General features: G+C 44.2%; 1 protein-coding gene across 4 annotated transcripts in view; it reads left to right on the plus strand.

The window, feature by feature from the left end:
- Positions 1-26418, plus strand: part of LOC112263389 (cotranscriptional regulator FAM172A homolog) — a 275706-nt gene that overhangs the window by 108599 nt on the left and 140689 nt on the right. For all 4 annotated transcript variants that reach the window (XM_042330688.1, XM_042330690.1, XM_042330691.1 and 1 more), the window contains exon 7: positions 12765-12980. In XM_042330688.1, coding sequence (XP_042186622.1) covers positions 12765-12980 — 216 coding nt within the window. The remainder of the gene's footprint in view (positions 1-12764; positions 12981-26418) is intronic.

Here is a 26418-nt window from a genome sequence, read left to right on the forward strand (position 1 = left end):
CAAAAGTTCCAAAAGTTGTTTTTGAGATTTTGGTCTTAAGCCTATCCCAAACCTTAACCCTAAACTCAACCATACAGAGTTAATGCCTAACTTTAAGATTTTGGAGTTAATCCCTGAACTTAACCCTAATCTTAATAATGTAACCTTAAATACTTCAACATTTGATTTTTTCAGCTACTTCAAAATTTGACATTTGCAAAACATGGATGAACGTCTAATTCTGACGTGAGACCGTGAGAGCTAGTTGGACCTGCCTCTATACTGTCATTGGCATGTTAAAGACGAGACAAGCACACTTTAGACTGCCCACTACCCTTATAGGAGAGTCCCATGGGTTTTGAGTGAGTATGATATTGTTGAGGCCAAGATGCCAGAGGGAGGTGTCTGCCCTTATGGGAATGAGCTTGGCGACACTCACAATCTCGCACACATTGTTTGTGAACTAGTTGCACACACCTACAGAGCAGTAGGAGTTTCGCAGATCCACACACGGTTGTCTCGTGACCCGACACCCCAACCCAGGGGAGAGTGAGAGGGAGACGAGGGAGGACAAAAATCTCAACGGGGAGATTTATTTATGCAGGATGTATTTTACATGTCTCTCTCTTTTCCAAGCTGTCTGGCTTGTTGTCATCTGACCAGGTCTGGCCAGGCAGACAGACAGACGGGCATACAGGCGGGGCCAGGGTATGTGATATAAGGGGTAAGTTTCCAGGACATCTCAGCAGCCCAGTCCCAGAGGTAGCCTAGCGAACATACAGAGAGACAGGCCCGTTGAATAGCTAATGCCGCTCCTGTCTGTCCCCCCCCCCTCGTCTTGACACATGCTGGATAGAATAGTGATGGTTTGGAAAGGCCAGCTACATAATAAGAGGGATGCTGGACAAGTATCAAGTATTTAATTACATTGTGAAGTAGTTGTTTGTTTCTTCAGGTCAGTCAAGGACCTAGTTTTGATGTATTTTGAAGTATTCTGCTGCTGGTTAGTTAGAGATACAGTTAATTTTTGGGTTACAGAACATGCTACCTTATTGGATGGGTACTATAGCGATACAACTGTATCTGAATACTTGAAACAACGTGTGTAGACCTTTTGTATTATGTATGTAATGATTTATTGTTAGTTATCGGTATTTCCTTGTTTTCTATTATTTGGGGTTAAAGTCCAGGAGAATTTCTAGGATCACTTGTCTTTCCTCTGGTGTGTGTGGAACACTCTTGATAAGGGAGTAAGCCTGTCCTTTCAACAGTTGATAAGAGTGAGAAGGATGTGCGGGACATTGTTTTCCTCTGAGTCAAAGCACCGTTAAATAATGGCTCTCGTCTCCAGTGCTGCGTGGACATCATTACAGCGATAGCAGCGCTCGCCGACCCCTGAGTTTGACGACAACGAGAGAGAGGCTTGTCTCTTTATCACGCCGTCTTCTGCAGACGACAAGGAAGCGAAGATGCTGTTTCACCCCCATGCCTAAACATTTTTAATTATATCTTCTCCCAAGTAGTGCGCCTCAGTAACCAAGGAGCTGACATTGATGCATGTGCTGATAAATCCGCAAACACTGGGAACGAGATTAACAGCGATTTTGAGGAAAGGTTGACAGCTAATTTTGCGCAGTGGTCGCGTCTCATTTAGGAGTGATGTTTTTTGATAGAGCGCCACGCCAGAGGTTTCGGCGTCTCACGCCGGGGAGGGATGCGCGACTCTAATGCGAGGAGTTCCGCGGCATTAGCGTTTTTGAGATTGTTTTTCTTATTTTCTTCTTCCTTCTCTCTCGCCCTTACCAAGCATTCCCCCCCCACCCCCACCTTTGATTGTGCAAGCTTAAGTTAGGATAAAATATTCACTGCCGTGTGGGTTTAACTTGCTTCATTTGACACGACTTGAATATGGGGAGTACCTGTGGTCACATGTAGGCGACCAAAGAGGGAAAAGGCAGCGTTTTGAAATAATTCCCTTAATCTCAAGCAATGACAGGAGTAGCAACCTTTCTGTTTCTCTCTATGGTTCTTGTTATGTGTGTTTTGAATATATTTGCAGGACATGGGCTGTTTATGGCAAATGAGCGTTTCATTGTCCTTCTATTGCATCTATCTGTCTATCTGTTGTCGATGCGTGTCAATCTGTCTGCTCCATCTAATCGTGACTTTGATGAGAGACATAGACATAGACAGAGAGAGAGAGACGATCTTTGTGCTTGATCATTTCTCTCAATAGATAGACACAGGCAGATAACAGTCATATCTGCCACATCTGTATCCCCGTGTTTTCAAATGGAGACGGGCCTCGCAAGCCACTGCCCCCTCCTCCTCCGCCCTCTTGCCAACAAATGTTGTGTCTGTACGGAAGAAACATCTTGTAGTTTTTCTCTTGTTCTTTTCTTTTATGCCCGTCCTTTAAAAAAAAAATGTATCTCGTTTTTTTTCCTCCACCCTTTCGCGCCTCCCCTCTCAGTGTCGGCTCCCCTATCTTCATTTGCAGGCAGCTGACAGCTTCTTTCATTTTTCTTTGTCCCAATTTTTTTTTTTTCTCTCTTATTTTTCCTTTTTTTTTTTCTCTCCATCCGTCCCTCTCCATCTGCTTTCGCTTTTGTTTGCTCGGGCCCTCTCTCATCCCAACTTGATAATGAGGAATGTGGTGTGACCCTGACCTCCATCGGCATGGATACGACCCCTGACCCTGCCATGTGACCCCCAGTCCCTGTTTTGACAGCTTGATTAATTACCTAGTGTTATGATTTATGAGAAAGCAGTATGTAAAAATAATAGACAACAGGTGGTCTTCAAATGTTATTATATTTTTTTAAGAGGGTGTCGCTGGTTGTGGTGATGGGACGGGGCATTTATTTTAGGACTGCCTTGAACGGTTAATTGCTTAAAACCTATTTTCGGGAATGGCCGAGGTTAATAGGAAACTATGAGCTTGGTTTATCTTGTTGTTTCAAGGAAGACTCTTCCGTACGTGTGTAGGCCTATGTGTATGCCCCTTTGTAAAGGATAAAGGGGATTCCATCATGTTTGCGTAGCTCCATGTGTGTCCTCTCAAGCATGTACTAAGCCATGTGTTAAGACACTATGGAAAATGCTCTGTATTACACACACACACGCACACACGCACGCAGTCCTTCAACACTTTTTTTCTTTCTGAGGTCACATCCTGAGAAAATTGCCAGAGTAAATGGCAGGGCAGAGCTGCAGCCATGCCTGCTGTTAACACTTTAAACAGATGTTGAGACTGGCTGCGGCCAACTCACCTGACTCTTGTACCTATGGTGCAGTTCTAGTGATGAGATGGCAGGTTACCATGGTAGATATCATGTTCCATCAGGCTAGCATGACATGTAGCCTGGTACACACACTTACTACTAAAGAAAGCAAGTTACATTATTCTTTCCTATGGTTTTGTATGGGTGGGCACACACACACACGCACACACACACACACACACACACACACACACACACACACACACATATAAATACATAATCAACAATCCCAGCAGGACCACCAGCTTGCCCCTGGCCCTCACTTTCTGGCCACAATAACAGTGCAGAGGTCAAAGGATTCCACTTTAACCCCTAACCCCTAAAGGTCGCCCAAGGTCTGTGGTGTTCACGAAGATTAATACCTGGGCCTGGTTACTAGGATCTCATTATTCACCCCCAGACATCTCCAGATTACAGCCTGGATGTCAGATCACAGCTCCGGAGCCAGTCACGCCTCCTCAAGCCCAAGCCACCAGTCCCAGCCCCTAATCCCAAACCCTTGCCTCCAAGCCCTATAGCTGCTGAGTGACCAGATGTAGACCTAGGGGATCAGGCATCACGTGGCCTCAGGGGTTTGGCTTCCTGTGGGTCAACTTGAGGTACTGTTATGTGTGGTTGTGGAGGTGTGTGACCCTTCTCTTTAGTGGTTTTACAGTTCTCATTGCTGGTGAAAACAGTAACTACAACAGAGGGGAGTTGTGGACATTGTGCGTGCCATCTCTCCCCATACAGTCTTGCTCACACAGAGACATGCACGCGCACCTGTCATACAAAGATGCATACATAACAAAGGTATGGACAGTGTGTAATGCTTAGGTTTGCTATGGGGATGTGTTTGTGTGATGTCGTGATTTATAGAAGCCCTTCACTGGCCCTGGTCTGTTGATTCTAACCCTAACCCCCCCCCACACACACACACACACACACTTGTCACCAGTTGCCTCCAGAACCATCCTCCGGTGGCCCTGTGCCGGGCCGAGCTGCCTTCTGCTTCCCCCGGCCGTCTCCCCCATTGGGGTGCAAGACTCTGATTTATACATTAAATAGTTGGACAGGAAAATAAGGAGGCACCGATCATTCCATGATCTATATCTCCCCCTCCATTAAAAATGGATGTGTATGCTGAGGGAAGACAATAGAATATATAAATCACAATGCTAACGGCGTAAGAATGGGGATTTGTATTTATTTCCAGCTAGCCCTACCTCAGTGTGTCTTTGTCTCCCTGGTAAGGCCTCATAGCTGTGTGGACCTCAGGAACAATCTACAGTACAGGCACTTAATGTGACTGATTTGATACCCAAGGATACAACACTATGACAGTGCAATACGAGGTAGGTTCTCCGTGTATTTGAGGGGTAATGATGTTTGTAGATGATCTACTCAACGAATGTTCTGCTTTTTACGTTCCGTCTGTTCCTCTGTTTAATCTCTAACGTTGGGTCAAAGTTCATCATCTGATCAACACATGGTGAAAACTATAGCAGGCTGGTTGGTGTAACCACAGGAACACAGGAGTGTGTGTGTGTGTGTGTTCACTGTCACTTCACCGTGAACACTTGACACGTTGCCCTCCTGTATTTGTTTCTTTTTTGACAAATGACTTCTGTAACATTTACTTGCACAATCGATAGCTCTGACAAATTCCACCTGACCGTTGATTAATGCTCCGTCCAGCCCCCACCACCACACCCCCACGGTGTGCCGCGCTGAGAGCTGATGAAGCAGTGTGTGTGCTAGTGTATGCATCACCATAGGATGGGCTCTCCAAGAGTGTGTGTGTGTCTAAATCTCTGTCTGTGTGTGTAGTTTCATCAGACAAGAGGAATTTAGTATCAGCCTAATCTCTTGACATGTGTTGTGGAGTTAACACAGTCCTTGTGTGTTGAAATGGATGGGTCTTACCATAGTGTGGTTCAATGGAGGCAAATCCATGTTATTGGTTGTCTTCCTCAAGCTCAAAAATGCCTGGGACTTGCTATAGTTTGCCTATACCCACACTGCTATTTTCATCCCTTCAAATCACATTTTATTTGTCACATGCCCCGAATACAACAGACCTTACCGTGAAATGCTTACTTACAAGCCCTTAACCAACAAGTTCAGAAATTATTATTAAGTAAAATGTTTTAATTAAGAGCAACAATACAATAACGAGGCGATATACAGGGGGTTCCAATACTGAGTCAATGTGCGGGGGTACAGGTTAGTCGAGGTAATTGAGGTAATATGTAACGGTACAATACCAGTCAAAAGTTTGGATACACATACTCAGTTAATGGTTTTTCATTCTTTTTACTATGTTCTACTTTATAGAATAATAGTGAAGACATCAAAACTATGAAATAAGACATATGGAATCATGTAGTTCTCTCAACCAGCTCACTTGGAATGCTTTTCCAACAGTCTTGAAGGAGTTCCCACATATGCTGAGCACTTGTTTGCTGCTTTTCCTTCACTCTGCAGTCCAACTCATCCCAACCCATCTCACTTGGGTTGAGGTCGGGTGATTGTGGAGGCCAGGTCATCTGATGCAATTTCTGAGGCTGGTAACTCTAATGAACTTATCCTCTGCAGCTGACATAACTCTGGGTCTTACTTTCCTGTGGCGGTCCTCATGAGAGCTAGTTTCATCATAGCGCTTATCATAGCGGTTTTTGCTACTGCACTTGAAAAAACTTGACATTTTCCGCATTGACTGATCTTCAGGTCTTAAAATAATGATGGACTGTTGTTTCTCTTTGCTTATTTGAGCTGCTCTTTCCATAATATGGACTTAGCCCTATTTGGTAAAAGACCATCTTCTATATACCAACCCTACGTTGTCACAACACAACTGATTGTCTCAAATGCATTAATTCCACAAATGAACTTTTAACAAGGCTCACCTGTTAATTGAAATGCATTCCAGGTGACTACCTCATGAAGCTGGTTGAGAGAATGCCAAGAGTGTGCAAAAATGTCATCGAGGCAAAGGGTGGATACTTTGAAGAATCGCAAATATAATATATTTTGATTTGTTTAACACTTTTTTGGTTACTACATGATTCCATGTGTTATTTCATAGTTTTGATGTCTTCACTAGTATTCTACAATGCAGAAAATAGTCCAAACGAAGAAAAACTTGGAATGAGTAAGTGTGTCCAAACTTTTGACTGGTACTGTACAGGCAGGGGTCATCCATTCTATTGGAAATGGAGTGTATCAGAAAGAGTGAATGAGAGTAAGGGAGCGTAGAGAGGGCCTCGGGAGATTTGGGCTATCTTCTCTGGTGTCAACCAGCTTCTACAGTAGCTCAGAAAATGAAAGCAAGCTAAATGTAGCCGAGTTGCTGAGATGAAATCGTCCAGGAGACGTATAAATAATTGAGATGTGAGGGAGCCTTTGCTTTGCGTCAAGTGTGTTGCTCCTATCGCTGACGCGTGTGTGTGTTTGTGTGTGTGCGTCCGTGCGGAGGTGCTGAAAATAAACAGGACCAGAAGAGGGGGGGGGAGAGAAGGAGAGATGTTAAGTCAGACATGAAAAGATTCCGAGGCACTGGGGGATATGAACCACTCCTATTCTCCTCACTTCCTCCCCAACAACGCTCCACTTTGAACTCCTGTATAAATATTCAGTTGAGCCTGTAAACAATATCTAAATGAGCACACATCCCATGCCAAGGTTAAACTTCCTTGTTTTTCCCCGCTCTGAACAGAACTTGACTTGTTAGATAAGGTTACTGTGGATTAGGACATGGCCTAATTATGCTAATGTTGATCGTTATTATAAACACAGTGAGGATCACAGAGACCAGTTCAGGTTGTTATTGAAGGCTGCATTGAATTGACTGTCTCTGTACAGTAATAAACCATGTTGTTGTGCGAAGACACCTGCTGTCTATGAGACAATCAATTTGGTGTGGTTTTGGGTGCTTTTTTTGGTGTGAGTGAGTGAGTGAATCTATTTACTCGGGACAGTAGTGTAGATAAATCTCAGATAGCCACAGGAACATATTAGGTCAGCAACAGGATCTGAACGGTTAGTCCTTAATAATGCTGACATTGTGGTTAGGCTATTAGCTGGTCAAAATGAGGCTACATGAAAAGTGGAATACTGTTAATATATCTGTGTTAGTGTGGGTTTTCAGTGAATTTGTGTCAATCACAAAGCTCGTCTGCAGGAAAATTCTCAGCGTCAAAAGAGTGATCAAATGATGATCCTACATCTATATGTGTATTAGAAGGGCTGGTCTTGGGGTGTGTGAGAGAGATGGGGAGCGATGGGGTTGGGGGTGTAGAAGGGCTGGTGGTGGGTGTGCGAAAGAGGGGTTGTGGGTATGTGTATATGTGAGAGAGGGTTGGTGGGGGTGGGGTGGGGGTACAGTGTCTTAATCTGACAGTGCTTTGTGAGCTGTGTGGTTTCTGGGAGAGACGAGGAGAGGGGGATAATGGGCCCCTGGCTGCTGAAAAAGCCCACGTGGAGCCGGAGACAGGCAGGGTCACCCAGAGCAGGGGTGGCCCTGAGAGAGAGGGGGGCCTGCCTCAGCCCAGGAGGGGCCCATTTCATATAACTGTATTTCCATTCCTGCATGCTCCACCACCAGGGCCTCCCATGCTTCTCTATGGGCTCAAAGAGAATATCTCCCTCTCTCTCGCTTTCCCTCTCCCTCTCTCTCTCTCTCTCTTTCTCTCCCCCTCTCGCTCTCTCTCTTTCTCTCTCTCTCTCTTTTTCTCTCCCTCTCTCTCTCTCCCTCTCTCTCGCTTTCTCTCTCTCTCTCGCTTTCTCTCTCTCTCTCGCTTTCTCTCTCTCTCTTGCTTCTCTCTCTCTCTCGCTTTCTCTCTCTCTCTCGCTTTCTCTCTCTCTCTCTCTCGCTTTCTCTCTCCCTCTCTCTCTCTCTCTCTCTCTCTCTCTCTCTCTCTCTCTCTCTCTCGCTTTCTCTCTCTCTCTCGCTTTCTCTCTCTCTCTCTCGCTTTCTCTCCCTCTCTCTCTCTCTCTCTCTCTCTCGCGCTCTCATATATATATTTATATATCCTCCCATACACATATATATTTATATATATCCTCCCATGCTTTCTACCTGTATCTCAGGTATTAGTGTAAGGCTTTATTAAGGTTTCATCTCAATAGAACATATTGTGGAAGCATCATTATCTGCTGAATTAGCCATGAATGTGTGTTCATGAATTGAGACCGAGTGTCTCGATGTGGCTTTGATTCCCCACGTTCATTTTCCAGGTTGGTCTTTTTTTCTCCTCTGTCTGCCTTGGTGCCGCCTATCCCCAGTGTCGCCTCCAGACATGTTGCCGCCTTGTCTCCCTCCCTCGCCTTCTGATTGGTTGGACGGTGGCGAGCGCGCCTTTGCCCTCTGCCTGTCAAGTCGCGACAACCAATCACTGGAGGGCTATCACAGAAACAAGGAAGTATAGCCGATGGTGTCGGTACAGGGAGTGTCAGCTGCCCTGATATTAACACAAGAACAACCCCCCAATAGGGATTAGACAGAGTGTTGCCAGCCGTAGCTGATAATGTAGCGAGCACATACAGATCCCCTCTCACATCAGTGTACAATGCCATCGTGTACACATTTGTATACACGTTGATACACCCATCTTCCTGAAGCTCACATACTACAATATATTTTCCTTAAAGCGCACACACACACAATCATCCCCTTTCCTACCCACATGCCCCCTTGACCATTATCAGCCATGCTTTGTACCTGTCAAGTGCATGTCCTTTTTTGCTGTGCCCAAAGGCCGTGCTTGCTACATGAGAGCTCACACATCAAAGACTCTATACACACACACGTGCACGGTTTCGGCCGCCTCTCTCCACACACACAAGTGAGACACGTTTCATTTCATTACAGCCCAACTGTGAACATGGAGATAGCATCTTCTTAAAGGGATGCCTTAGCCTATTTAAAAAAAATATTTATATAATATTTTATGTCAAAAATATAATATTTTTGTCAGCCTCCTTTAAACCATGCCACTGAGAAGGCAGACAATGGTGCGTTACCGTTACACTGTCTCACGGCCAAATATGACCACAGTCTGACCGCGTAGCTTTATCAAAGCGGGTTGGGTCCAAATAAACATAAACGACCCATCAATATTTCCCCGTTGACGCGCAGCATTTGCGTTTTCTCCTTTGTCGATGCGCATCTGCACTTTCTCTGCGAACTGATTAGACCCGTTGATGGCGTTGAATGGGATGTATAATAAGATCTGTGTGTGTGAGATGTCAGGCTGATACTCAGCGCGGCGTTAGTGACACACTGGGAGATGGAGGAGGGCAGAGACTGACGGCAGAGCAGGGCTTCCTGAGCGGCGGCCATTGTTGTGCTATCTGAGGGGAGTCGGCTGGTCTTCGACAGGCCCGACAAAGGAGCGCTAAAGAGCGTCCGGAGAGGGGTGACGGGGGTGCGTCCCCCTCGGAGGGGCCTGGGTGACCCCTCTGACCGCTGCCCTCTGGGCCAGGGCTCTGTGTGGCGGTGGCACAGGGCACTCAGGGGCATGGGAAGGGTGTGTGTGTGTGTGTGTGTGTGTGTGTGTAAAGCTTATCCTGCAAAGCACTGCATAAAGAAACACTGATGCAACATCAGTGTCCACACCAAGCGAGAGCGTGAGATTTTTTCACCGCAGACAGGCAATCGAGACAATCGGCGCTAACTAGGGTAGTAATTATATTCATGTGTAATAGTACTTCGTTATAAATTATACATATCATTTGTTGTTAAATACAAGTTCATCATCCCCCCCCCCCTAATTACATAGCGATGGCACCACCTTTAATAAAAAAAGACCTTGTACTTACTGTTGGCATTCACTTCAGAGATATTCAAAACACCAGAATACATTGATGATTGAATAAATAAACTCTGCAGTTCAGCCTCTTAACTCTCTTTCCCCTTAGTGTAAAATGCCTTTGCTGTTGGACAGAACAGGAGAGCAAGGAAGAGACCCAGAGACCAATGTTTGCCTGAGACCTTTCTCTGTCGACGTAAAGGATCGTTTTCGACTAGGCGATGAACCCATGGCTCTACTGCAGAAGTCTGTGATGCTGGAGAATGCAGGGTGATACTGGGGAACACCGGTCCCTCTCACAGTAATGCTTCAGGGTGACTGGGCAGCACTAAGGGTTAGCCACAATCAGCCCAGGCAGGGCTGGGCCACACAGGGCTAGCATTAGCTCAGTAGGCCTAATGTTGTTCACCCATTAACGCTTTACCCTATATGCTGCGTAGATCTTAGGCACATGGATTGATGGATGGATGGGTTGAACACTTTGGGTTTCTGTGAAGGTACTCTCCCTTTATCCATCTCTCTCTTCCCCAATCCATTTCTTTCTTTCTTTTTCTTCTTTTTCTGTCTCTCTCTCTCCTCTATCTCTCTCTCCATCCACCCTCACCCTTTGTCTTGTCCTCTGTCCCTCTCGCTCTCTTTCTCTCTCGTTCCTCGCCTCTGATTGAGAGGAAAACAGTGTTGCCAGTCATTTTTCCAGCCTGCCACCAGTGGGCAGTGGCACAGAGCTGGAGCGGACCTCCTCTCTCCCATCTTCCTCTCCTCATCCTCTCCGGTCGTAAGGTCCGTGTGAACTGCTCCGTGGTGGCTGTGCCAACAAAGACAGCCCCGGGCCTGTGCTGAACTGAGCTAAGCCTCTTTAATAGAACCTGACCTATTACTTTACCCCTCCCTCCCCCCCACTTCAGACAGCTAGTATGCCCAAAAGAGGAGGAAGATGAGAAAGACGTCTCCCTCCCTTCCAGCTCCGCTCCCAGCCCAGGTGGGGCTGTGGTACGGGGCCGTATGTGCAGCACCTAACACACTGGAAGAAAATGAACTTAAGTCAGAGCCAACAGCCGAGGACCTCCTCTAGCTAAAGAATCATATAAGCTCCCTAATAAAAGGCTTCTTCTGAAAAATGTCAACGTGTGGGTCGATGCTCTATATCAATGTGTGTTATGATGTGTGGAACAATGGGTTTTATAGGGCTGTCAGTTATTTGTTTGTCTTGATATTGTTTGACTTGTTTTAATGGACAGCTGTCAGTGATGTCATTTTGATGGTGATCCTGTACTTAGTTTGGTAGTGACCATGATATTTTTATAGAAGCAAACTGGGAAAAACAAATGTATTTAATCACGTTTGTTTCATTTAGCAACTCAACTTGTCGGTCTTAATATTGTGATTCAATTCATTCTTACTTCATTTTCTATTTTACAGCTTCCTTAAAAGTCTCTGCTGATTTAATAACGGAATTATTTATTTCATTGAATATATTTAAACTCAAAATATTTGTCTAGCAATTAAGGTGTTGGTGTCAGAGATTTTGCGAAATAGTTATGACCTAAAAACCCAAAATAGATCCTAATAAAGTATGCCCCTAATTAATACTTGTATAAAATCGTTATATAATTGCTGGTGAAAGTACTCCCACTACTGCTGCAATTTGTTCAGATTTGTCTTATTTGAGAGTGTCTGAAAGTTTGATACGAATAATCCTAAATGGAGTGGTGGGAGCTTTGGCTAAAGCCGTCGGTCGGAGAGAGTGTGAAAATAAGAATCATTTTATAGTCTGGGGATGTGTGAAAGTGTCATTTTGCTGTTGTCAACACACACCAGGTGCTAATGTGTGGGGCAGGTTTGACATGGACGGGCGGAAGAGGGACACACGCATTGTGTTAACACTTATTAAAACGGAGGAGACGTGCTGCAGTGTGTAGACAGTGTGTGTGATGGCGTCTCTGGGAGGAATCAGAGTGAAATTTCCTCACTTACTCCTACACTTGTCTTCAAAAAACCTTTTTGTCAGTTCAGATCTGCCAATTTTTTGTGTGTGTGTGTGTGTGTATACAGAGGGAGAGTGTGTGTGTGAAGTGCTGCCAAAATGGAAAAGGAATCCCTCCGTTTCCTGCTTTAGTTTGAGAGTGCTTGGGATAATAAACACACTTAATTAAAAATGTCTTCAGAGTTGAAGAAGTCACTAAGGCCTTGTGAAAACTTCCCCTGACCATAATAGTTTCTGCCTGTTTCAATTCCGAACAACTTACAGGACATTTTCTGACTTCCTTATCTTAGTTTTACAGCATAATGCCATTTAGAATTTGTTTGTTCATTTGTATTTTGTTTCTGTTAAACGTTGTATGCCCCTTGTTATCCTCACAAAACTTGAATTGCAGTTACACACACACACACTGATCACACACATGTATACGACAGCCCCTAACTCTTGAGATGAGTGATGGAGGGGTCAATTCGTTTTGATAGTAAGTGACACCTGGCCTTTGGACCCAATGCTATTCACTATGGCAAGACTGACTGTCTCTCCCCTACCAGCCTGGCACAGATGCCTCTCACTATTGGCTCACTATTGGCCATACAATAACTCACTTTGATTATTGTATGGGCATCAACTGCATTCACCTAAACACACGCACACACACAGCCAGAGACACAGAAGTGAGTCGGAGGCAGATGCGTGGACTCTCTAACATTTGTGTGTGTTGTCTTCCAGGAAGGCTACGGTGTGATGGTGCTCAACCCCAATGAGAACCACCTGGAGGTGGAGAGGCCGGCCAAGCCCGCGCCCCTGCCCTCCCCCGAGGCCTCGGACGAACCCGCCGAGAAGAGAGAGCGCAAGGACGACCGGGAGAGCAAGAAGAAGAGGGACTTCTACGAGAAGTACCGCAACCCGCAGAAGGAGAGCGAGACCGAGCAGATCCCCATACGGGTGAGCGTGGGAGGGGCGGTGGTGGAGGAGGATAAGAAAGGGATAGACAGCGTCCTAAAAGAAAGGATGGGGGAGGTGGAGAAAGGAGAGGAGGGAGGGCGGGTGAAGAGGGAAAGAGAGGCTCTCTTGTGTGGTCAGGCTGTGTGGAGTGTTAACCACATGGCACTCTCTCTCTTTCAATTTTCTCTTCCTTTCTCTCTCTCGCTCGCTCGTCAGAGCAACTCTGTCCCCTCAAAGCAACTCTGTCCCCTCTGTCCCCTCAAACACACCATATATACACACCACCTCATCCCACACACACACACACCACCTCATCACACACACACACTAGCACATCACACATCGTCCACCTTCCCATAGACTCTCGTTCCTCGTCTCTGATTGATAATGGAATATTTCAGGGATCAAAACAAATACCTCCAGCATTATAGGAAATGGAACCGAAGGTGCCTCAATTCAGTCCTTCCATCACACCTAACATAACCGGACTATGGTGACGTCGTCCTCAAAGGTTTTGACCTGTTGTCCATCCACACAGACCTTGTTTTTCTTTATGCGGTAGAGCGTTTGTAGGGTGCTCTGTAGAAGGCCAGTAGTTGTTGGTTTTAACGTGACGAGAATGTAAGGGGATGCTATCCTCTTTGTCTTGTCTCGGGTTGATGGCTGTAGCGTCACACCAGTGTGCGTGTACATGTGCGTGTGTGCATACGTGTCCATACGTTTTTGTATTTGTGCTGTGCGTTCGTGCACATGCACGTTTGCGTGTGAGAGATGTCACTCGGTTGCCTCTGACAGGCCTTGTGGTCTCACTGGGACTGACGGGCTGTGTGTGAGCTGTCAACAGTGCCTCTTTTCTCTCTGCCTGGCTCTCCTGATAGTACCTCTACCACACTCTAATATGGGCTCATTAGCAGTAGCGCTTTAGCTTACTCTGTTAGATCGCAAAAGCGTCTGCTAAATGCCATATATATGATTATATTATCGCCTTAGCGATGGCTTCAAGCCCCCCATCATCACTGTCTAGCTCACTCTTACATTAGACATGTTTTTTAGGCATCGTCTTTTTTTGGGCGTAAACTTTAAAGAAGTCGTCTTCGTGTTCATTGAAATACAACTGAAACAACATTTTTTTGAGTGTGTTTAGATGCGTAATGCACTAGGGTTCAATATTTTCCTGGTATTTTACAAATGTTCCATCCTAACAATAAATCTCTTTTCTCCCAGGTGACCCAGTATTTCCCGCCAAAAAACGGAATTGTCATTCAAAAGCATTATAAACCATATTATACCAGTCAAAAGTTCCATTCCAGGGTTTTTATTTATTTTACTATTTTCTACATTGTAGAATAATAGTGAAGACTTCAAAACTATGAAATAACACGTATGGAATCATGTAGTAACCACAAAAGTGTTTTATATTTGAGATTCTTCAAAGTGGCCACCCTGCCTTGATGACAGCTCTGCACACTCTTGGCATTCTCTCAACCAGCTTCAGTCACCTGGAATGCATTTCAATTAACAGATGTGCGGTGTTAAATTAATTTGTGGAATTTCTTTCCTTCTTAATACGTTTGAGCCAATCAGTTGTGTTGTGGCAAGGTAGGGGTGGTATACAGAATATAGCTGTATTTGGTAAAAGACCAAGTCCATATTATTTCAAGAACAGCTCAAATAAGCAAAGAGAAATGGCAGTCCATCATTTTTTTAAGACATGAAGGTCAATCAATCTGGACGCAGTCGCAAAAACGATCAAGCGCTATGATGAAACTGGCTCTCATGAGGACCGCCACAGGAAAGGAAGACCCAGAGTTACCTCTGCTGCAGAGGATAAGTTCATTAGGTAACTGCACTTCTGATTGCAGCCCAAATAAATGCTTCACAGAGTTCAAGTAACAGACACATCTCAATATCAACTGTTCAGAGGAGACTGCATGAATCAGGCCTACATGGTCAAATTTCTGCATAGAAAATGTGCCTCTACTAAAGGACACCAATAAGAAGAAGAGACTTGCTTGGGCCAAGGAGCACAAGCAATGGACATTAGACTGGTGGAAATCTGTCCTTTGGACTGATGAGTCCAAATTTGCGATTTTTGTTTCCAACCGCCTTCTCTTTGTGAGACGCAGAGTAGGTGAACGGATGATCTCTGCATGTGGGGTTCCCACCGTGAAGCATGGAGGAGGTGTGATGGTATGGGGGTGCTTTGCTGGTGACACTGTCAGGGATTTATTTAAAATCATTTAAACATGATGGGTTTATTATAGAGTTTTGATCTAAAATTCAAGCCCAAAGCTACCTGGGCCCGATGAGCCATAGATTAAATACATTTTATGAGCCCTAAATAAAACATATTTAATGATCCCATGATATAGGCTACTGCACATTACACATGACAGAAACATATAAAAGCCCATAGATGTAGCTAGCTATATGCTCTCTTGGGTAAATAAATTAAACAAGCTCCAGTAGGCTAATCTTTTTGAGTGTGAACTAAATTACTGTGGACTGGAATTACGCACATCGTTCAAACCGTGATGAAGCAGGGAGAGAACATGGGATTCTGGTGCAACACATGCAGCCTTCAAAGTTACAAGTATAGGCTAGGAAATTTGATTACATTTTTTTTTATGTACAGTAAATGGGCTTATTTGTATAATTAGTAGGCTGATGCATATATACCTTTTGATAATATTTAGTAGCCTGCCTACCTCTTTCTCTCTCTATTGTTGGTTCATTCCTTCCTCGCTTTCAACAGTCAAATGAAATGAGTTTCGCTGTCCTTATCTTCATCATTCTAATGACATCCTTGAATAATACAGGACGAGAATTAGATGTTGAAGGCTTTCAGTTTTCTTCCCCAAAATTGAATGGTTATGGGTCTGAATAAATAATTGCTATAGCCTACTGCCATCGCGCGTTCGCTCTTCTTTCAAACTCCCCATGAGTTCTATTGGCTACTACATTTAACATTCAAGCAAACAATAGCTTCAAATATTGGTATAAGAAATGATTAAATGATGTTCAGCAAGCTATTCTAGTCTATCTTTTCCTGCATGAGACTCCAAGAGCTAAGGAGTGTGTTTATTTTAAGGAGAGGCCAGCGGAGCACATGTGCGTGGTTATTGTTCAAGAGACCGAGGCTAGAAGTTAGACGCTTGTTATCCATAACCCATCATGAATTAGCTAAATATAAGACTAATACTGCGTTGAATGAATTACCTGAAAGAGGTAGGCTAGGACATCTATATATAGGGCTGTACATCAATCTAGAACAGGATGATCTGTTTTGCATGCAATTTGAATGGAATTGATGGAAAGAGGCTCGCACGTGCACTGATTTTAAAGTAACAATAGTAGAGTGAAGCACGGTTTTAGAACTCTGCGGGTGCAAAGTAAAAACTAAGGTGACCCCCGAAAGCCAGATGGAGATTAGACACACATTTGGTCTTTATATAACTGTAGCACAGACTATGCTGTAGCAAATCTCAGCCTACCTGTCGCAAGAAACAAAGTCTGGTTCTGCATGCATTGTGAACTCAAATCAAATTGTATTAGTCACTTGTGCTGAATACAACCTTACAGTGAAATGCTTACTTACAAGCCCCTAACCAACAATGCAGTTAAAAAATATATTTATTAAAGTGACTATGCAAGTAACAGACACATCTCAATGATGATGACAACAGAGAGTAGCAGCAATGCAAATAGTCTGGGTAGCCATTTGATTAGGTGTTCAGGAGTCTTATGGTTTGGGGGTAGAAGCTGTTTAGAAGCCTCTTGGACCTAGACTTGTGGACATCCGGTACCGCTTGCTGTGCGGTAGCAGAGAGAACAGTCTATGACTAGAGTGGCTGGAGTCTTTGACAATTGTTAGGGCCTTCCTACAACACCGCCTGGTTTAGAGGTCCTGGATGGCAGGAAGCTTAGCTGGGCCGTTCACACTACCCTCTGTAGTGCCTTGCGGTCAGAGGCCGAGCATTTGCCATACCAGGCAGTGATGCTCTCGATGGTGCAGCTGTAGAAGGTTTTGAGGAACTGAGGACCCATGCCAAATGTTTTGAGTCTCCTGAGGGGGAATAGGTTATGTTGTGCCCTCTTCACGACTGTCTTGGTGTGCTTGGACCATGTTAGTTTGTTGATGTGGACACCAAGGAACTTGAAGCTATCAACCTGCTCCACTGCAGCCCCGTCGAAGAATGGGGGCGTGCTCGGTCCTCCTTTTCCTGTAGTCCACAATCATCTCCTTTGTCTTCATCACGTTGAGGGAGAGGTTGTTGTCCTGGCACCACATGGCCAGGACTACAACTGCGCTCCATACCGAGATGGTGTGTTCCCACCCAGAGCGTTGAAGATTCATCATGCCATAGAGAAGCCCGATTTAGACTTCACATATAATTTAACAGTTCAATTTCACGTCATGCTGTTCATTTAAATAATTTATTACAATATACCGGTTTCTCAGTTATTTATCCCGGAAAGGGGAGTGGTTATGTCAGTAAATCTCGGGAACCGGGTTCCCGGCATTCAACCCTAGTATGCACAAACACATGCACAGATACAAGCGCGCGCGCACACACACACACACACAAAACACATACGTTATAACACAAGGATCAAGGCTCTAAAGTGTCACCTCTGATATTGACCTCTTGGATGTTTTTTTGTGTGTGTTTGAGGGTGTGTATTTGTATTTATTAGTGAAACCCCATTAGCTGTTGCCAAGGCAGCAGCTACTCTTCCTCGGGTCCAAACACATTAAGGTACTTACATCACACAACAACAAAAAGGTACATCATGTAACATTATTTCACCACTACATGTCTACCATACAAAAGTTATAATACCACCATACAACAACATTACAATGTACGTGAGTGTAAAGTGCGTGTGTGCCTCTGTATGCGTGTGTCTCTTCACTGTCTGATTTGTTCCGTAAGGTGTAATTGTATCTGTTTTTAAAATCAGATGTTACTGCTTGCATGAGTTACTTGATGTGGAATAGAGTTCCATGTAGTGATGGCTCTGTGTAGTACTGTGCGTTTCTCGGAGTCTGTTCTGGACTTGAGGACTATGAAGAGACCCCTTGTGGCATGTCCTGTGGGGTTTGCATGGATGTCTGAGCTGTGTGCTAGTCATTTGAACAGACAGCTCAGTGCTTTCAACATGTCAATACCTCTCACAAAGACTAGTAGTGATGCAGTCAATCTCTCCTCTAGAGCCAGGAGAGATTGACATGCATGTAATCGATGTTAGCTCTCCATGTACATTTAAGGGCCAGTCCTGCTGCTCTGTTCTGGGACTACTGTTTTTGCCTATGTCCCTCTTTGTGACACTTGACCATATCACTGGGCAGTAGTCCAGGTGCAACAAAACTTGTTTTGTTGATAGCAATGTCAAGAAAGCAGAGCAGCACTTTATTACGGACATATCTTCACACATCTTACACACATGTTGCATCAACATGTTTTGACCATAACAGTCCTCAACTTGCTCAATTTCCACATTATTCATTACAAAATGTAGTTGAGGTTTAGGATTTAGTAAATGGTTTGTCCCAAATGCAATGCGTTTAGTTTTTTCAATATTTAGTTCTAGCTTATTACTTGCCCCACATTCTGAAACTGACTGCAGCTCTTTAGGTGTTGCAGTGATTTCACTTGCTGTGGTAGCTGACGTGTATAGTGTTGAGTCATCAGCATACATAGACACACAGTCTTTACTCAGTGCCAGTAGCAAGTCATTTGTAAAGATTGAAAAAAGAAAGGGTCCTAGACAACTGCCCTGGGGAATCCCCGATTCTACCTGGATTATGTTGGAGTTGGACAGGTAACTCTCAATTAGACAGGTAACTCTCAATCCACTATATAGCAGGGGATGTAAAGCCATAACACACAAAGATTATGATCCGTTATGTCAAAAGCTGTACTGAAGTCTATCAAAACAGCTTCTTATGATCAGTTTCTTTCAGCCAAACACCAGTAATTTGTGTAAGTGCAATACTTCTTGAGTGCCCTTCCCTATAAGAATGCTGAAAGTCAGTTGTTAATTTGTTAATTGTGAAATAGCATTGTATCTGGTCAAACAAAATTGTTTCCAGAAGATTACTAAAAGTTGGTAGCAGGCTGTTTGTGCGACTGTGTGTGTGTTACAGAGAGAGAGAGAGGTCAGTCTTAGTGAGGAGCAGAAAGATAGAGCTGTGTGAGCATATCATCAGAGAGGAGATGAAGGGGAAGAGCCCATATTAATATCTTAATAAATATTTAAACTGGAATATCTCCAAATTCACATAATGAGGACTCTCTTTTTCTCTCGCTCTCTCTGAAACCTTTTGCACTTTGTGATGCTAGCAGCGTGAGATCGTTAGTGCAGTCCCACCCAAGGTTTTTCCAGTTCTGCAGGAGGCCATACAATATTTTTCACACTTTGGCATTAGCCTATAGTTGGGTCGTTCCACCAATTCAGTGCCTTTTGAGATGTGTAACTTGGTGCAAAAAAAACCCGTTTGATTTCACCTACTTTTAACAATCTGGCATAAAGAGCACATGTTCATTGTAATAAATAAGATGTTTTCCCACCCCGAGGTTGTAAATAAAATTACTATAGGAAGTGCCTATAAAGTGCCAAATAAAGTAACAGGGTTGACGATTTCATCTTAAATCAGCCATAAATCTCCTTTTGACAGGGGAAATGGAAGCATGTGTGCAACTGGGAGGGGCAATTGACTGCAAGCCGGTCTATCTTTGGGTAACAGGGTTGATGTGTTATGAGTAGGACCAGCACACCTGCTTTTACACTATGATTTGACAATTAGATGTTCAATGTAAAAAAATAAATGTATGTAGAGTTTCACCATATTAAAAACGACTTCAGTTCACGTAAGTAAAAAATAAAAACATGTTTTTATCTTAAAATGAATCACTAATTACATAAACAATAGTCTTCAGAAATGACTTTGTCAAAGCAACAAAATAACTAGGGCTTTACAATGATAGTGAAAAGCTCACAACATTTTGGGGTGAAGTGTGTTAGAAGAGTTTTATGAAGAATGGGGGAGGGGGTATTTGCTGTTTGCGCGTGTGTGTGTGTGCCCACATGTATGTGCATATGTGTATGTGTATGTACAAATTCTATATCTATGATTTTAAACCTCAAAATGAAGTAGATCATCCTTATGCAATATACAGGTAACTGCCAAAATAAATGAAGCAGGTGCTTCCACACAGGTGTGGTTTCTGAGTTAATTAAGCAATCAACATCCCATCATACTTGGGGTCATGTGTAAAAACGCCTAGTTGCCCATTATTTTGGCTACTGTGGCTGGAAGAAGAGGTCTGTGACTTTTAAAGAGGGATCTAAAAGGGGGTTTAAAGGGTTTGTGTGTCTGTCTCTGTCTGTCTGTCTGTCTGTCTCACCAGATCTCAACACTTATGGGAGATTCTGGAGCGACGCCTGAGACAGTATTTTCCATCAACAAAACAATGGAATTTCTCATGGAAGAATGATGTCACATCCCTCCAATAGAGTGCCAGACACTTGTAGAATCTATACCAAGGTGCATTGAAGCTGTTCTGGCTCTTGGTGGCCCAACACCCTGCTAAGACACTTTATGTTGATGTTGGTCATTTCGTCACGACTTTAAACATGATTTACTAAAATAATCATGGGATAATACAAGGTTGGTTGACGTTTGAATTCTTCCAAGCACTCCTCTCTGATGCGTGGGTTCTCTTCTGATATAGTTGGGGCTTGTTGCTGTTGAGTTTGATCGATGAAGAGATACCGCAGGATGAGTCTTCTTACGGGGCCATACGGCACAGTGACCTCTGCCCTTTGAACTGTGACCTTAGACTCAGCAGGATGTTAGTTTATTTGACCCCCTCTCTCAATCGGCCCCGCCTCTTCTCCCCAGGACCTGCACCTCCTCGTCACTGCACCTCCTCAGTCACTCCCTTGCTTTTGGAGTAAGCTTTCACATACACTCTCTCTCACTCACACACACACACCACACACACAGATAGACACACACACAGATGTGGAGTATTATGCAGAAAAATGCAAGGGGGAGATGGAAATTAGAATCTATAGGAATATGGGGGGGTGTAGTAGTAATTAATAAAATGGCGAGTTGTAAAGGTTCAGGACAGAGTGACCATGAAACCATCACCATATCCAGGAGGATAGCAGTACAGTAGACAGTGTTCAACTCTAATTGACCTTTACTCTTTGTGTATTTATACCTCCTGTTATCATTCTCTGCATTGTTGGGACAGGCACTATAAGTAAGCATGTTTACCAAGCATATGGGCCAACGGCCACTGACGTTTCATTTTGTAAAAAAAAAAAAAAAAAAGCACCCCCCTTCAAAAGCTATGTCCCGCTCCTTCCCTAACTTTTCCTACATGTTTTTAAATTTTACATTTGTCCTAATTTTGAAATCACAAACAGAAAAGTATTTTGAGCCTTTTTTTAACTGTTATTTGACACGTATTCCTAACTTAACCCGCCAAGACAATGTGCTGTAGGATGTCGATACCCAGCCAGGCACTAATGCGTCTCTCTATCTTCACTGAATGAATGATGAATGGGTGATTATTGTGCACCTTACTTCACAATTGAATTTAAATTAGGCCTAACTGAATGATAAGGAGGGTGAAGTGGTTGGATTTTAATTTAGAAAGACAATAGTGTAACGATGAGTTTGTGTTATGTGCCTATTTGTCAGTGTTGGCGCCCATGTCAATCATTTGAACACGCACCTTGCGGGTTGATACCGGTCCTCTTTAGGTTTTACTTTGTAAAAGAAGCTGTTACAGGACTGTATTATTTACTGTAACTATAACTACTAATCACGTTTATTGTAAGTAAAAGTGAAAACATGCTGTGTGTTGCAGTAGGCCTTTAGAATGATGCAAAACATATCCTATCCTGCTTGACGAGCGGGGAAACAAACGATGCACAGCTGGCCCGATACTACACTTTCAAATGCGTTATTTTACTACGCAAGTCAGTTAAGAACACGGCCTACCCTGGTCAAACCTGGACGACGCTGGGCCTGAACTATACCGAAACTAATTTCACACATAACAAGAGTTAGCCTATAGACCAGATGAAATAATCAACCAGATGAGCATATTCTTTAGTTTCTACTACACTTGTACTACACTTCTACTACAAATGACTCTCATAATTCAAGAGGTGTCATTTTTTCCCCCCCAAAGATATCCGCGCTGTGTCCGCGTTCAGCACGTGACCACTCGCGCGGCAGCATTGCTCTGGTTACTAAGCAAAAACGAGTTACGTAATAAAATGTAAATATGCTATTCTGTGGTCAGTGGATGTATGGCCGGTAGAAACCAGATAGAAACCGATAAAGGAGCGTGTGACTTCAGTGAATTGAATGATGATGAGGAGGAGGAGGGTGATTGAATTGTATTGATCTGAGTGATGAAGGTGAAGAGGACGATTGAATTTAGAACAATAGTGGACTGATGATGAAGACGTGTGGACGGTCTAATTATTTTATTATGAAAGCCTGGGGATTGTATGTTATCTCCCCTCTGAGAGTCAAGTCAGACACTGAGTACCGCATACAATGTTCACAATGGCAAGCCGAACCAATCGAATGGACGCACTGGCAGCATTGAAAATGCTGCAGAATTTAGATGAGTTGGAGTCGGGCGGAGGATTGGATGTTGAGCTTTGAGATCGACGATGCCGATGAAGAGTTCTCATCTGATTATGATGTTAACTTTGAGCCTCCGATGCCTGAGCCTCGCCGAAGAAAAACCAGAACAGAGCCAACTGAGGCGGTGAAACAGGAGTCTGGGAGGGATGGCATGGTGTGGGTAGAAAAGAGAGATGAGAACGCAACAGGAAGGTGGCCTTCCCAGAATATAAGAGAAGGCCCTACACCTCATGCGTACGGACAAATTGCTTGTGCACTCAACAGTTTCTTTTGTTTATGAGACATGCTGATGTTGCAGCATATCAGACATGTGGAAATAGAGAAGGAAAACTTCCGTTTTTCAGTTTTGGTTAGCTGCCGATGTCGAAAAATCAAGTACTTGCTTAAGCGGGAGCTGCCCACCCTCTGCACAAAACAACATACCAGTGGAGCTGTCCTCCACATCAGTGATGGAGAGTGGTAAAGCAACACTCACGGTGTTGGGGGAGGGGAGGGGGAGAAGACACAATGTCAAGTTGGCAGGTGCACACGAAACAAGGCCCATGAAAGTGCAACCGATTTGTTTGTGGGGGGCTTGCTCACAGAAAGTCACGAAGCTGTGTGCTGACTGTGGACCCGAAGCATAAAGAGAAGACTAGATTGATTCATGCTAGGCATGGGTGTAAGAGCACAACACAGTGTCCGATACAATGACTGTTTTTTTATATCTTATCAAGAATATATTTCCACAAATATTTCTTAATACAATTGTTCATGCGTTGGTGCTTTTGTTTAGGAATGCAGCAAATAATTTCACCGGTGCACCTGGCTAGTTAATATTGTTATTATTGTCTTTTTCATTTCTACTTTGTCAAAAGAAGCTGTAACTGGACTTTGTTAATTACTTACTCTTATTACTAATCAAGTCTACAAATCAAATGGATTACGCTGTGATGTTTTTATTGTCCGTTAAACAAAACATATCCTTGACTCAATCTAAACAAAGCGCTTCTGTTCGTGCACCCTTCGTGTTGATGTGCATCTGATGCTGAAGGAGACACCCGGCAGCGTTCTCTAGCGGGTAGTGTTAAGGAGATCCCCAGGAACTAAACTTTACTCTCTCTCTCTCTGGGTGTGTGTGCGTAGGGCTGTGATGATTCTGTGTTTTTCTTCTTCACCCCTCTTAGTCAGGCTGGGTGGGGGATCAAATCAAGCCTCTTTAGCAGGGGTTTTTCATCTATTCTATTGGCATTGGGATACCCCCTCTGCCCCTCTTCTAACCCCCACTGTGGAGCGGGACCACCTGCGCAAAGCCACACAGTCCCATACATACACACACACGCATACACAGTGGGGTGCCCCACACACACACACACACACACACACACACACACACGCACACAGTGGGGTCCTACACACACACACACACACACACACACACACACACACATATATATATATATATATACACACACACACACACACAGCCAGCCCCCAGATAGTTGAGTTGATTAATACGCTTCCTTACACACATTAATAAGCCCTTAACTGCTTTTAGGATTCTTACTTTTTAGCCCCTGGTTCATAGTGTGTAACCTCTCAACCTTGGCTAATCTCTCCTCTCTTAGAGATCACAGTCCATTGGCCCATGTTTAGTGATGTCGGCCGAATGACAGAGAGAAAGGGAGAGGATGGGGGGAGGGATGGCGGGAGACGAGGAAGGGGGTTGCTCCTAGCACTTTGCCATATAGAAGTTTGGGAGTTCACTTTACTCTGAATTTTAGCACTAATCCAGTTACCTATTTTCTGTCAGCCAAGCGGAGGAATAGCAGGAACAAAACCCACATTCATGGCTTAAGAAGCTTCCAAAGATTTCACTCAAGGCTGACTGGCTCGGATTAGGCCAGCAGCTTCTGGAAAAAGAGCAAGGGGACAAAAAACAGAGTGGAGCCTTTCTTTAAGCGCCACTTATTCTTGTAAATGACTGGAATACTTTTTTACCCCCCTTCTCCGTCGTCTCGCTTTTTCTCGCGTCTCGTATTGTTGCATTTTTTTTTTAAACGTTCATAGAGAGAGATGGAAAGAGAGGGAGAGGCCCTCATGTGTTTCTTTTCTTTCCCCCATCCTTTATTCATCTCTCGAGTGCCATCTCTTGAAGTGTAAGATCCTTATGATTGCGAAGTGAAAGCTTTTGAGTCAAACATTTGAGTCCACCCCCACCCCCCCATTTCTCTTTTAAGCATTCGCTGGGACAATAACTCTCCAGCAACAATGGCACTCCATTTCGGCAATGTTTTCACATTTTGTCTTTTCTGTTTTTATACAGTTATGTACTTACACACATCTGTCAAATTCCGTGAGGGCTACTGGAATCGCAGCACAGTGCACACCATACATAACACACTGTTTTTATGTACTGTATCGCTTGGCTAGAAAAAGCGGATGGTTCCTTGTATTTACGTTACTGCAGAAAGCATTGAGTGTAGAATCACTTTTAGATGGGTTTTCTCAACGGTTTCACTGAAGGTCACTGAAGGAAACAGAACCTGCTACGTTGGGAATTGCGTTGTGGGGTTGCTTTTTGTTCCAGATGGTGAATGTGTGCCACGGGGGGGGGCATAGACAAGTTTTGCAGGCATGCACAATGTGTGTGTAAGAGTGAGCACCATCCATTATTTAGGCCTGGTTTCTGCATGGTTTCTTGGTGTTTCTCTAGTCCTCCAGGGGCAGTGGGATTCGTGTCCAGGGCCTTGTTTAGGAGATGTACGGTTTCCCAGTGCCTGCCTGCTACATCATGCCCTGAGGATTCCGACACACTTACCCACTCTCACTTGTGTGTTTCACACACAAACACACAAACACGGGCGGATATGTATTCCAGCTTGGTTCCAAAGGCTAGCGCCGCGAAGCCACGCTCCGTGTCACCTTCACCCCCACCGACTCTCAATTATGCTGTTGTGCCTTATTTGACCTTTGACCCCTGCTCGAGCCAGGATGTGATGCTCAGCATATCCAAGGACAGGGAGGGGCTCTGGGAGCAACGTCATTAGCCTCTCAACTCTGCGCACTTGGCCATCGTAAAGGTCAATGACCAGGATCTGTGGCAATTCACCTGCAGCAGAGCGTGTGTGTGTGTACATGGGAGAGAGCCATGTACTGTAGCACCTCTTAGATCACTGCTCCCAATCTTCCAGTCAGGTCAACCATCAAACACATCCATCACTCTCCCCTCTCTTCCCCTCGTCCCTCACCCTCCACCATATCCTAACTGCAGCCTCTGGTCAAGCTCGAACAAACGCTGGCATGTCTGCCTGCCCACACTCCTTTACCTGATGTCAATTAATGGCTTGAAGTAATTTCGTCTGACAATCCCTGTTCCCAGCGAGAGGCTATAGCAGACATGTCACTGAGATGACCTTTGCGCCCATGTGCAGCCAAGAGCAGTTTTTTTCTCATCTTAAGAATTTCAGACAAACCAGGAAACTTCCTTTGTACTTTGTTAATGAGTTATCGATTTGAAACAATGCCCTGGCAAATATTGTCTGATTAGCTTGACTCCAGCAAGGTCACAGTGCTATAGAGTCTCAATGCGATCATCTTTTGGGTATTTGAGCACGTGCACACACACACACACACGCACACACACTGTCCGTGCATCTCTGTCTCTCACTCAGTCTAACACTCAGTCTAACACTCATTATCCCTTCTTTTTTCTTTCTTGTCTCTCTTTCTCTCTCTCTGGCAACTTGACTTTCCATAGGCACTACCAGCTAA

This window comes from Oncorhynchus tshawytscha, linkage group LG12 (genome assembly GCF_018296145.1).
Source record: "Oncorhynchus tshawytscha isolate Ot180627B linkage group LG12, Otsh_v2.0, whole genome shotgun sequence".
NCBI classification, from domain to species: domain Eukaryota; kingdom Metazoa; phylum Chordata; class Actinopteri; order Salmoniformes; family Salmonidae; genus Oncorhynchus; species Oncorhynchus tshawytscha.